The sequence below is a fragment of the Cinclus cinclus genome, chromosome 13 (assembly GCF_963662255.1).
Source record: "Cinclus cinclus chromosome 13, bCinCin1.1, whole genome shotgun sequence".
In the NCBI taxonomy this organism is placed as follows: Eukaryota; Metazoa; Chordata; class Aves; order Passeriformes; family Cinclidae; genus Cinclus; species Cinclus cinclus.
Genome location: NC_085058.1, coordinates 19,548,417 through 19,561,053, shown reverse-complemented (window position 1 = coordinate 19,561,053; position 12,637 = coordinate 19,548,417). Strand labels below are relative to the sequence as shown.

The following is a 12,637-nucleotide window of genomic DNA, read 5'->3' as shown; positions in this document are numbered from 1 at the left end:
GGAACTAAAACAAAATTTGGTTGTAAATCTTTATTAATAGAAACACATTCTTCCTGAAGGACTAAAATTCAGTAGTGTAAGATCTGTGATAGCTTGCACTAGGTACCACAATTTCACTGATGAATACATACGGATTTCATAACAGAGGTTTAAATGCCCAGCAGAGAAATTAAAGTATGAAAGTGATCCTTGCTGTTCTGTAACTCAGCTAATTCAACCCTTTCACATACTTCAAACATAGGTACAGTGTGTGCTAAGTGAAATATTGTGTAAATAGTGCTCAACTCTCCTGAGTAAAGTAGGCTGTGCTTCTCCCAAAAAGAAGTTTTATCACGCCTCTTGTTGACAGAACACAATTTGTGAAATGCAGCGTGGAGCTTGTACTGCTTCTTTGTTAAAGTCTTCTTGTAACACTATTTCATTTACAGTTACAAGCACTGGATCCATATCACAAACCTTCTGCTGTTTGTTACTTATATATAAAATAATTTTCTGGAGGGTTTTTATTGTTTTACAGTAGAAAAAGATAAACAGTAACATGGCACTAAGCTAATCTCAGCTTCAGTGTCTGTTCTGGATTGCTGGCCTTGCTGTGCAGTGCCCTGGGGCAGTGGCAGCTGGGAAACAAACTGTTCATAACCACAGTACAGTTTAGAGCAAACTTTCTGTACATTTCTAAACTGGGTTAAGGAGGCCAGAGGAATCTAGGATTCACTACAGGAGGCTTGGTGTGAAGAAGGACATGCTGAAATAAAGTCAGCTGAGCCAGAGGTTCCAGGTGAGACAGCAGATGACCTGAAATGCGGGGCGGGGGGAGCTTTGCTTTGTTTTGGTGGTGGTTAAAGCAAGCAAAGAGAAATGGGTCCTTCAAACCCTGTGTGGGACTTCCCTTACTAAGACTTGATATGTGCAGTCTAAATAATACAGTTTATTTGACCCTCTGTTCCATCCCCCCAGGGGCTAGTCAAACCATACACACCAACTTCTCTGCTGCACCCCTAAATGCAGGCAGAAAAGTGCTGAAGGCTGTAAATACAGGAGTCCCAGCCCCACCAGGATGGATCAGAGGGGCCCCATCTCCCATGAGAATTCCACATTCTCCCTTTGCATGGGTTGGATGGAGTTCTGTTGGGGTTCACATGCCAGGGGAAAGCTGGTACCTATGTTCCCTTGTTTTGTTACATTTCAGTGCTTGCTCTACCAGCCAGGAAAGCATTTCTGCCCTCAGTGGCAGCTTCCTTTCCCTGATGACTGGATAGGATGTGTTGCTACAGGAATACACATTGCTATGGTCCACACAGAGCTCCTATTCTGTTAAGGCTCAACTAGAAACAGACTAAGTTGGTAGCATTTAAATCAGCATTAGCTACTTCCAGTTTTAACTCCGCACCATCAATAATGCTGCAGAAGAAAAGGGGGGGGTATGTGCTGAGCAACTTTATCCCAGTGGTTGGTAAACACCCAAACACTGCACGGTGGCCTCAGACTGTGCCTCCTCCTGCCATCAAGACGCCTCCCAGGAACAGCACAGGCCAGCTAAGAGCATATCCCACATCAGAAGCCCTATCTGCATGCAATATTGAAAGAGCAAATCTCCAATTAAAAGATAAACACTATTTCTAGTTAGTGCTGCTCCACTGATTATAAGCATATCATATGCAGATAATAGGATTTCTTTCTAAATATGCTGGTTGACAGGATACACATTTAAATGTCCAATGGTAAATGCCATGCATAGATGATGGAAAGGGAACAAAATCCAGTATAAGGGAATGTTACCTGAATTCACTATGAAATCATGAAATCTAGCGTGGTCATTTCATTTTACAAAATTCTTCGCATTACAGTGGGTAAAACCGTAAGAATTAGATGCTTATCTTGTCCCCAAATGAGATAAGAAAGCATTGCAGTCCTGCTTCACTTCATCTTTCTCTTCTTTGGTCCAAGGTGCTGTTTCCTTTGCTTGTAGAGGTGACGAAAGTTTACAAATACCCCTGGAAAAGAATGAAGCGTTTAGGTAGGACATCATTGCATCTTTTTTATGCTAAATGGCTGTACCAAATTTTAAAAATATAACAGAACCCAACCAACCCAACCCCCAAACAATTAAATAAATTATTTAAGGATGTGTACAGCAGGGAAAGCTAATTGCAAGTGTTTTCTTGCTGGCTGAGGCAGGAGTTGCTGCACAGGCTGTTGGGTAAAGGACTCCTTAGAAGGTTGGTCTGTCACCTTTAAGAAGTTGTGACCAGCTGGGCAGAGCTAAGGAGGATGAACCAAGTATTTCAGAGTGAAACTCAGCTGAAGGGTGGTTTTAGGCAATGTCTGAGCAGGAGAAATCTAGTGGAAGTTCAGTGTAAAATTAGATTGTGGTGAGTTGTGGATCCCCAGCATGGGTGTGAGTATAAGGAAGTTAAATTGTGTTAACCAAGTATGTCTCGAGCAGGTTTTCTTCTTTAAATATACTATTTGAAGAGAGTTCTATATTGTTTTCTGGAAAACATGACTTCACACTGCATTTGTGATTATACTGCAACATTTAACTAAACTACTTTACTTTGATATTATGTTTAGATTGCCACTACATCATTCCAAAGCTCAAACACCCCCATAAAAGGTGAAACTAAGTATACTATGGTTATAAATACATGTAAAAATTAATCCTTTAACCCAAGTTTATGCTGCTAATTTGTTACCAAGATCACCTTTTTGGAGAGTTAATCAGAGCTCATTGGAGATGTGTTCCCCTCTATCACTGACAAATTTACATGAACAATCCACAAGGATAACGCTTAAACTCAAGCAATTTTGTGTTGCCATGGTCCCCAAGATGCAGGAATTTCATTTGCTTTGAAAAATCAAGTTATTCAGGGCAAACTGGCCTTTTTATTTCAATATTGAGAAATATAAATAAATACTTACCTAAAAACAAGGCTATAAGATATATTTGAAGCACAAATGGAAACTGGATTGTGACGTTCAGTGGATTTGGCAATCCCAGGCTAAATTTCCCCGTTTCACTGAAGATTGGAATGGACTGAACAATACAGACAGCTGAAAGCAGAAGGTCACCATCATTACCAAGTACAGATAAAACATATACTTACCCAGCCCACAACAACTATTTCAGCATAGTCCCTTCTTATTTGCCAGCGCTGATTAATGACAGCAGTTTTGAAGGTGTGGAATTTGCAGTAGGGTGGGAAGCACCTGGCTGAGGGGGTGCAGCAGTGAACCTTCCTGGTGAGACTGTTCTCACGCACAGCTGCAGCCCCAGGGCCCATGCCAGCAGGATTTGCCATCCAGAAATATCCCCAGCAATGAAAGAGGCACACTCCTCCCCCTGCTCAGCATTGGGCAATGCCCAAAGCACCTCCTGGCTCACAGACACGGGTTTGCAACACAGGAATAAGCTCCTGCCTGTCCCCTGCAGTGATTTATAAGATAATAATAAGACCTGGGAGCTGGTGTGAACCCAGGCCAGGCTGAGCAAGTCAGGCCCAGCAGACAAAGCTTTGGGTCAGCAGAGCTTGTCCCATTTGTTCGTGCGACCCTTTGTTGTCTTTACTTCCCCCTCCAGAAAGGGAGTCTTTCCTCCAAAAGGAAGACTTCTTTTCACATCAAATTGAAAATAATACTTGATTCAGTATGAAAGACAAAATGCTTATATTTGGTTCACCTCAAAGAAAATCTATTAATCTGTTGTTCTATTTTACTATTTTAAGTCCAGCTGCCAAAAAGAGATTGAGTTATTTTCCCAGCCTCAAATTCATTATGTAGTGAACTGTTTTAAGGAGCTACCTTCTGCCAAGCCCCCTAAGGGGTAGAGAGGGATCCAGACAGTGTAACGGAGCCAGGTGAGTGGCTTCCATTCAATTCCAATGCAGGAAAGCATGTAATAGGGATACCTACAGTGTGAGGAGAAACAAACACCTTAAAATAGAAACTACTACTAGAATTAGTTTTGTGTATATACACTGTGTGCTCAACACAATTCCCAAATGACACAAGGATATTCAAGGCATTGTCCCTGTAGGTGATGATGGACACACAGTTACTAGGCAGTTTACAGAGCTCAAGTCATTCTGAACACAGGGATGAACTGCCAGACTGCCTAATAAACCTTTCAAAATAACTTCTTTTCAAAGATGAAGACTTCATTTAACAATGGAAATTCAAAGCAATAAAGAATTAAAGCAACAGGGCAGTATCACTTTCAGACTCCAGCCCTGCCTCAGCTTTTGGCAGATGAAGGAAGGCTGTGAAAAATCCACGACTCCAGGAGCTTTTACCCTCTGGAGCCAACTCTTCCAAAAAATACAAAGATCAAAATTTTCTTTACAGAGTTCTCGGGGAAAAAACACTTTGTTCTGTGCACACTTCGTAGGAGGAAAATCCCACCAACCTGAACAGCTCAGTGATACTCCAGAAATAAAATATGAAGAACACCACAGGTTTGCTCTGCATTTCCTCCAAGCTTCCAAGGATAACAAACAAAACGAAGTTTCTTCCAAATACCTATTAAAGAAAAACATATTAAGGAACATTCACTCGTCATCAAAAGAAAGGGCAAGTCTTGCTGTCAGAAACACAAGATACCTACTCCTCACACATCTGAGCACACAACTAACTCACAGCTGAGCTGACCTCCTTTTTACAAGTAGGCATCTTGCTCTGTATTTAGGTACAATCCAAGAGATCCAGTCTTAAATCTCCCATCCTCATTTTTATGCATAACAACCACAACCAGGATAAAAAGGGCACTGGCACCAAATCAAAATTAGGTACTTTTATCAGCTTCTTGCTTTTGCTGTCCTGGACTCCCTTACCCAGGTGATGGAAGGAAAAAAACAGCCTGTCACAGCCAAGACTGGGAAGCATGGATTCCTGCCTCATGAATAAGAAATCCTCTAGTTCAGTGCCAGTGAGGTTGCATCACTTACGGAGAGTCTCAACACTTGCGTAAAATAAACACTTACTTTAAATATAAGAGCAAGGAGAAGAATTTAAAAATATTACCTGCACTACAGAAGGTATCAGCGGTGATCTGACCAGTCCTATTAGTGAATTCATGATCTCCATTAATGCCAGAGTCTGACAGAAATACATCATATCAGAAATGGTGTGAAATGTGTCATAGAAGGAATCTGTAAGACACAGGAAACCAACCATTTTAGAGAACAAATTAATTTCCATGCTCAGGAAGCTGGTGCAGCAGCACAGCTTGTGATAACAGGATTCTAGTTGTATTTGAGAAAAATATGATGCATAATTACATAAGTGCTTTATAGGCCTTATCTTGAACTCACAGCAGTTAGGCCAGAAACACTGCTCCATTTCACACACAGAAGGATCAAGAGTTATTTCAGTAACTGCTTTACAAAAAAGGCAGTAGTGATGCACCTCAACAGAATGGATTGTTCTTGCTTCAAAAACAAAATATACTGTCCAGATCATTTTCAAAACCATTAACATTGCAGTGAGCGAGATATTTTGCTTCAGCTGATTTTGTTAGAAGTGATCCTGGCAGAGTACAAGTATCATTCACAGAGTATACAGCTGTGATTTACAAGGGGACAATATTTTCCTGCCCTTGACACATTGATGACCTTTGAAAGGCTTTCATTGTGCTCTTTGGCAACGCATTCATGGTTTTGTTCCTAAATATGTCTCCCTTTATATTTTGCTATTTAAATTTTCTTTTAAAAAAAACCACTGAAAATCAAGTCAAACCCTCCAAAATAAATAAAATAGTGTTCATTACTTGCCTTTTCCTAAGATGAACAGTCGTACTGTCATGTTCACAAAAATCCAAGAAAATCCCAAAAATTGTACAAGATTATACATGATTAGGTATCCCTTCTTCAGGTGTTTGAAAGCTAAAATGAATAATAAACACATCAGGTGAGCAGAGTGCAATGGTAATAGAGCTGCAAACCAGGCTTTCTGAGAATAAAGCTTGTAAGGAAAAGGGAAGTTATTGATTGTAATAAAAGCCTTGTTGGGTGCACTGGTGGTCCTGCTTTTGCCACCATCAACCAGAACTCAGTTCTCAATTCTTCTGAATCTTCTTCAGATTTTTGACATTCCTTGGCAAATTCAATTCATTTTTATTACATTTCTAACAGCTCACAATTCAAAGATCCCCCTCCAAGACACACCAAGCCACTCAAAACTATTCAACAGTCAAGGTTCACAAAGTATAAACAAACTTTCTAAATCCCACTTTACCCACAAGAAAATGCAATTACTTACGGTCTTTTGGGACTCTGGATTCTATTTTCATTTTGTTAATCTTTTCTTCTTCCTTAAGATGAAGGATAAGGTTTTAAAGACTTGCTGTGATTAGCAAGTGATTTGTTAACTATACTACTGCAAAGCTAGTGGGTTTAAAACTCAGCCAAGCACCCAGTAGCTTGCAGCATAAAACAGCACATTCATCATCCAGAAATTATAGTACAGTAAAACCCAGAGGGTGTTTACAAGGTTTCCCGCCCTCATAGTGTGGTTTGTTCTAGTAATTAGATGATTTTGCTGAAAAATCCTCTGCTTTCTGTGTTAATTCGCAGTTATACCTGTGCTATTTCTTACATGACCCACCAGCAACCTGAAGAGAACAGAGAACATCCAGCCCAGGTTCTCTGCCTACCTTTCCTAATGCTTCTGGGTCCTGGCACTGCAGTGCCCCTCTCTGCTCTGTGCTAAGCTTATGGCTGCAGAGGGGAACAGGGCACTGTTTGTTGTAAAAGGGATTTATTTGCAGGACTGTGGTCTGTTCAAGTCTTTTCCAAGTCCATCTTGCACCTCCCCACCTCAATAAGGTGCTCAAGCTCACCAGATGGTGAGAATACACCAGCAGGGCCAGCCCTGGGGCTCAGGAGAGCCTTAGCAATCCCTGCTTCCCACACAGACAATGCCCAGGACTCTCTCCTTCGGGCTCCACATGGCAGAGTGACATTATCCTCTATGGATCAGGACACCAGGCAAGGGACACATGTAAGGAAGCAGCACACAGCCTTCGGTTCTAACGAGAAATGTGCCCATTTTCCAGTTCCTGCTTACAATATGAACCACTCAACCAACTCTATATAGAACAGCAATAACTATCAGTATGCCAAGCAACTCCTGGTAAATGAAGAATGCAGGTTCAGGCACAGGAGAACAGCTGTCCTTGCTTTGTAATTGGCAGCACAAGCTACAGGTGCCCACAGGACTGACCTTCTCCTTCAGCTCCATTTCAGCATCTGACTCGTCCAACCAGCGGTCAAAATCGGGCGCCAGGAAGAGCGGGCGCTTCTCTTGCTTGGTCAGCCTCTCCCACCAGTTACTCTCTTTCTTCTGCACAGTGATGTTCAGCTGCCTTTGGGTCATCCTGCACACAGGCTGGAGGCAGACACATCAGCAAAAGTCCAAAGAAACAAGCTCTGAGGCTGAGTTGATACCCAAGCTCCCCTTATCAAGGAGGCAGGGATGATACAACTGCTGCAGCATAAATGTCTCTGCCACCCAAGGCACAGAAGCAAAGGGCAGTCCAGTTGAAGATGGCAGCTGTGATGGTTGCAGGACTTGATGAGCAGCCTGCCCATATCACAGCACCACTGCATCCCACCACAGAGCTAGCAGAGACCCCAGTGCCAGCCTTGTTAGACAGAACCCCTGATCTTGGCTTTACACTTTCTTGTACTTAGTACTGTGAGCCTCCCACCTCCTCTAGCCAGCAGTAAAAATAACACTGCCAGCAGCTACAGGTACATGTCTAAACAGGGGACCCCATGTGACCTCTGCTGCAGCAAGAGAAGGAGCTAAGAGCCTTAGGGAACACCTGGAGACAAGGTGAGCTCACAGACCAGGCCGTGTGGTCACTGCCACCCCACAAGGCCTCTCAGACTGCATAGTGGCAGCCCAGAACCTCTCCATTCTTACAGCCCACTGTCACCTTGGAGTCCATGGCACTGTCACCTTGGAGCCTACCTCCTGACCAGAGAGGCTGCTCCACATGGCAGTGCCTCTCAGACCAGCTGAACTTGCTGCACTCCAAACTGAGCACGTTACACCAGCTCTGCTCTGTCAAGGCTGGCTGGCTGCTCTTCAGACATCTGAAGGCTGCAGCTGTAATTTACAGCTACTACACCTCGTCCTTGCATGCCACAGGCTCCATTTCTCACTGCTGGCCAACCTGGCACCAGAAGGAGAACTCATGGTGCATATCAAAACTAAAGAAGAAAACCCTGGACTGTGATACTTCCTGGTCCTGAGCATCTGTAGTTACACAGAGCAGTCTGTTCTCCAGTCCCCCCATAGTGACTCAGAGTGATGACTTTTGGAAGGAGGCTGCTCTGCAGAAGCAAGGACTTGCCTTCCAGGCCTGGCTCACAGCAGAGCCTGTGTCTGCCAGCACAGGAGACAGGCACAGGCAGAGACAGGCACCTCTCCCACACTGTGGGCCAGCAGATGATAAGGCAGTGACCAGACCCTGGAACCAAGAGCTGTTCACTGTCTGCCACTCCACACCTGGCAGGAACCACACCAGAAATGTGCCTGCTGACAGAGCCTGGAAATTCACCCTCCAATGGTCTCCTTCCCTGCCAAAGAGCAGAGGTGAACGGTGGCTCCTGGTCTAACTGGAGCTATCCCAACTCAGCCAGGAATAAGCAGCACTAATCCTGCCCCAGGAGAAAAGCCCAAGTTCTCCTGTGTCCCTAACAGCTCTGAGAGGCAGGGACAGAACCTCACAGCTACCTGTGAATAACACAGAGGGATGGCTCTTTGAGCCAAGCTCTTTCCACTCAGACTGCAACAGGAATTAAAGAGAGATTTCTGCAACAGGAGCCACAACATATCACAACATAAGAATCTGCTCAAACCAGAAATATGAATTCTCCTGAGTCTCTTCTTTTGTCCAGCTACAAAGGAAGCCATGAAACATCATACTGAATGCACAATGTTTCCTTGACCTCCAGTCAAGGTTGCATCAGACAACACACTGCCAGATTCTCCCATTATTTTGCTGCTTTAAATCCTTTAAAAAACTTACAACTTCTGTGTAACAAGTGATACAAGCAAATGTCTGCTAAAGCTGGTCCACCCAAGCACCAGCTCCAGCAAGGTGATTTGCATTAAAACAAGACAATGGCACACAGGACAGCCACAGAGCTGGCTGTTACAGAGTTATCAGAAAAATTTAAACAGTATATTGGGAACTTTATGCACAGCCATTTTCCTTTCAAGTTCTTCAAAAATTACTTTTCCTTTGCAAGAATTAGAGAAGCAAAAATACCTACTTTAGGCTCAACTGGCTCAAGGAATTCGATCTCAAATTCATAGATGTTGTCTCCTTTGGCACCATGACCCTGGGCTAAAAGACAAGAATTGACAGTCAGTGTGAGGTTCCACACACTCCACCTGCAAAGGATACTTTGTGCACAGAAATATTCAGCACTTATTCACAGCACTTTCCTTCCACCTTCCTGAGAGGCAAGAGAAAACCACACAATAACAAGGAATACACCAAAACGTTGCCTGGAGGGGCAGATGAAGGAGTCAGCAGCTAAAGCTGCTGCAATTCTGCACCACACTGGAAAAGGGTCCCTGCTGCAGGAAGGCAGCGTGTCAAATTCCCAAAAGAGGGCATCAAAAGGCTGCTCACAGACAACTCAAATCCAGCTGAAAATCTCCTGCCTTTGGGGACCAGCCTCCGCACAATGGAGCGCCCAGGGAGATGGGTGTGTAGGAGGGTGATGTGGGGAGTCCCTCCCAGCAGCAGTGCACTTACCAGGCTTCATTTGTCATCTCCCACATTGATCCTGTTCCCAGAAGGGCTCCAAAACTCTGCACACTGTGTTTAATTCCCACCCTTCCACGCCGTAAACTGATCCCAAAGAGAACACGATGTGCAACACCCTCCTATCAAATGGCCTGCCTGCTGCTCACCAAGGAGACAGCAGTTCCTAATGAGACATCTTAAAAAACTCCGTGGTGCTGGAATGTGCAGCTGTCCAGCTGCAAAAAAAACCATCTTTCAGGGCGAGATCTGCTTTAGTTTCCAAATGGAGCACTAGTTCCTGATGTGGAGGCTCGATAAGAATTGCACATAAGGTCTTTGTGAAAGGAAAAATTGCTGTGAGTTATCCCCGGGGTTTGGCTGGCCTGGGATGGGAAGGATATATGGAAATTCCACTGGTATTTAAATATAGGGAGGTTGGGGTTTTCTTGTTAGATAAGATAGGGCCTGTTGTGGTTACCAGGGCTGGAACACAGAGGGCTGTGGGTGGGTGGGACTGTGGCAGATCAGAACGTGCCCAGCACCGTGGTTCCTGATGGGAACCAAGCACCCCACAATGGGGACAACTGGGACAACGGCAGCCCAGGGGTGGGGGTCAGGCTGAGACCCCCCGCGATGGAGCCCCTACCTCTGAAGTGCAGGACATTGTCAGTGATGGTGATGTCCGGGTTCTGCAGAGGGAGAACATGAATCAGCTGGCAGCTCACAAACCTGCAAGGGTCACTGCACCCGCCCGGGGGGTCCCTCCCGGGACCGCCGAGCCTCGCTGCGAGACCCCCCCCGCTGCCGCAGCCCCCGGGGACATTCGCAGGTGAGTCACCCCTGGGGGTCCCGCAGGTGACTTCCCCTCGGGGGTCCCCCAGGTGAGTCTTTCCAGATGTCCTGCGGGTGATCTCCCCCCAGAATCCCCCACGCGAGTCTTCCCAGGTATCCTACCGGTGACCTCCCCCCAGCATCCCCCAGGTGACTCTCCCCCCAACACCCAATCCACCACAGGTGTCCCCGCCCGGTGTCACTCCCCGGGTGTCACTCCCCGGGTGTCCGCAGGTCAGGCTGCCCACCATCCCCCGCAGGTGAGTCCTCCCGGCTGTCCCCGGGTGTCCCCACGTGTCGCGGCCGTACCCGGACGTCGCTGAGGTCCACGCGCAGGAAGAGCTCGCGGTGCCGCTGTGCCCAGTGCACGTGCGGCCGCAGGCTGGACCCCGCCATCGTCCCGGCCCGCACCGGCCCGCGGCGCCCCCGCGCCTGCGCACTGCGAGCCCCGCCGGGCGGGCCGCGCGCCTGCGCGCGCCGCCGGGGGCGGGCGGGGCCGCCATGGCCGGGCGGGTCCGGCTGCTCCGGCGCTGAGAGTGACTGGACCATGGCGGCGTCTGAGGCGGGCAGGTCCTCCAAGAGCCAACCTGACCGTTCCCCAGCGCTGCCGAGGCCACCGCTAAGCCATGCTCTGAAATCGCTCCAGGATGGGGACTCCACCGCTGCCCCAGGCAGTCTGTGCCAATGTTCAGCAGCCCTTTCTGTGAAGAAGTTTTCACTGATATCCAAATAAAACCTCTCCTGGTATAATTTAAGCCAGTTTCCCTTGTCCTGTAGCCTGTTACCTGGTGGAAGAGACTGACCTCGTCTCGGCCATGACAGGAGATACTGATGATTTCGCAAACACCAATCCTGCAGCCGTGAGGCCCAACCTGATAGAACCCTTAGCACTGTCATTATTATGTGCCCCAGGACCTTCTGCGGGTCAAGCACTGGCACAGGTTGTCCAGAGAAGCTGTGGCTGCCTCATCCCTGGAAGTGTCCAAGGCCAGGTTGGATGGGGCTTGGAGCAACTTGGTTTAGGTGGTCCTGCCTATGGCTGGAACTGGCTGAGCTTTAAGGTCCCTTCCAACCCACACTACTCCACAATTCTATGATAATAAGGCTAAAAAAGGACAGCATTGACTTGTTTCCAAAAAGGTTGCCGCTCACTCCCTCAGCAGATCACCCAAGGGCCCCTCGCCCTCAACAATCCTTGCTCCAAGAGCAAATCCATCCTCCTTCAGACCCATCTTGGCATGGCCTCTTTCTTCCAACCTTAGGGTTTTCTGTATGAATCTCTGATGTGGAGACACCAGATCCATGCCCCAGCCTGCCCCCGGGTGGAGGATTCCCAGCCTTTGCCAGGCCCTGCTGCTGTGAAGCTGCCCCAGAATGTCAGGTGAGCCATAGCAATGGTTCCCAGGATTGATTTGGGAACACAAACCCCACAGAAGCTTTGGGGCAGCGTGTGGGGAAAACCAGCCCTCAGGTCCCGGTGTGACCCAGAGCTTCCCCCTGCATGTGCATTTAGGAGGGAGCACCTGCAGAAAAGTATTTTTTTCTGATTTATAAGGGGTCAGTAAAGATTTTTCTTTGAAAAAAGGGACTGTGCCTTGCAAAGGGAAATTCAGAGGTATAGAAACATTTGGCTGGGGGCTCACAGCTCTGGAGCTTGGGTTGTTTTGGAGGCTCACGTTTCTGGAGCCTGAGCTTCACCGCACTGGAGCCTGGGTGTGCCCGGGATTTAACACTCGTTATTGCAGCCGGGAATTTCTTTCCCCTGCGGAAATCACATCAGTGTGGATGTAGCAGCACTTTTTAGGGAGGAGAAAAATGCGATTTTTGAAACTGCAGGGTCCCTGTACACCGGGAGAGTTGCATGACCTGACCTCCGTGCATGGTGTAGTGTGTGTGTTTGTCCCAGTCCTTGTGCAAGCAGTCCCTGTGCCCCGTATCCCGATTCCCGTGCTCGGGTGGATGTGGCATCCCTGTCCTTGGTCCTCCCGGCCGGGAGGCAGCGCCCTCGCCGGCACGGCGCGGTGCCCGTGGCCGCTCCTGGAA

General features: G+C 46.9%; 1 protein-coding gene across 1 annotated transcript; it reads right to left on the bottom strand.

Annotated features, from left to right (window-relative positions):
* Window positions 1-98: 98 nt before the first annotated feature.
* HACD3 (3-hydroxyacyl-CoA dehydratase 3) lies at window positions 99-10,990 on the bottom strand. The gene is made up of 11 exons (XM_062501357.1): window positions 10,904-10,990; window positions 10,410-10,452; window positions 9,282-9,355; window positions 7,219-7,383; window positions 6,256-6,307; window positions 5,769-5,879; window positions 5,020-5,147; window positions 4,406-4,518; window positions 3,802-3,908; window positions 2,923-3,054; window positions 99-1,994 (listed from the first exon to the last, which is right to left on the bottom strand). Exons 1-11 carry the CDS (start codon window positions 10,988-10,990, stop codon window positions 1,918-1,920), a joined length of 1,089 nt encoding a protein of 362 aa, XP_062357341.1. The 3' UTR covers window positions 99-1,917.
* Window positions 10,991-12,637: the final 1,647 nt, after the last annotated feature.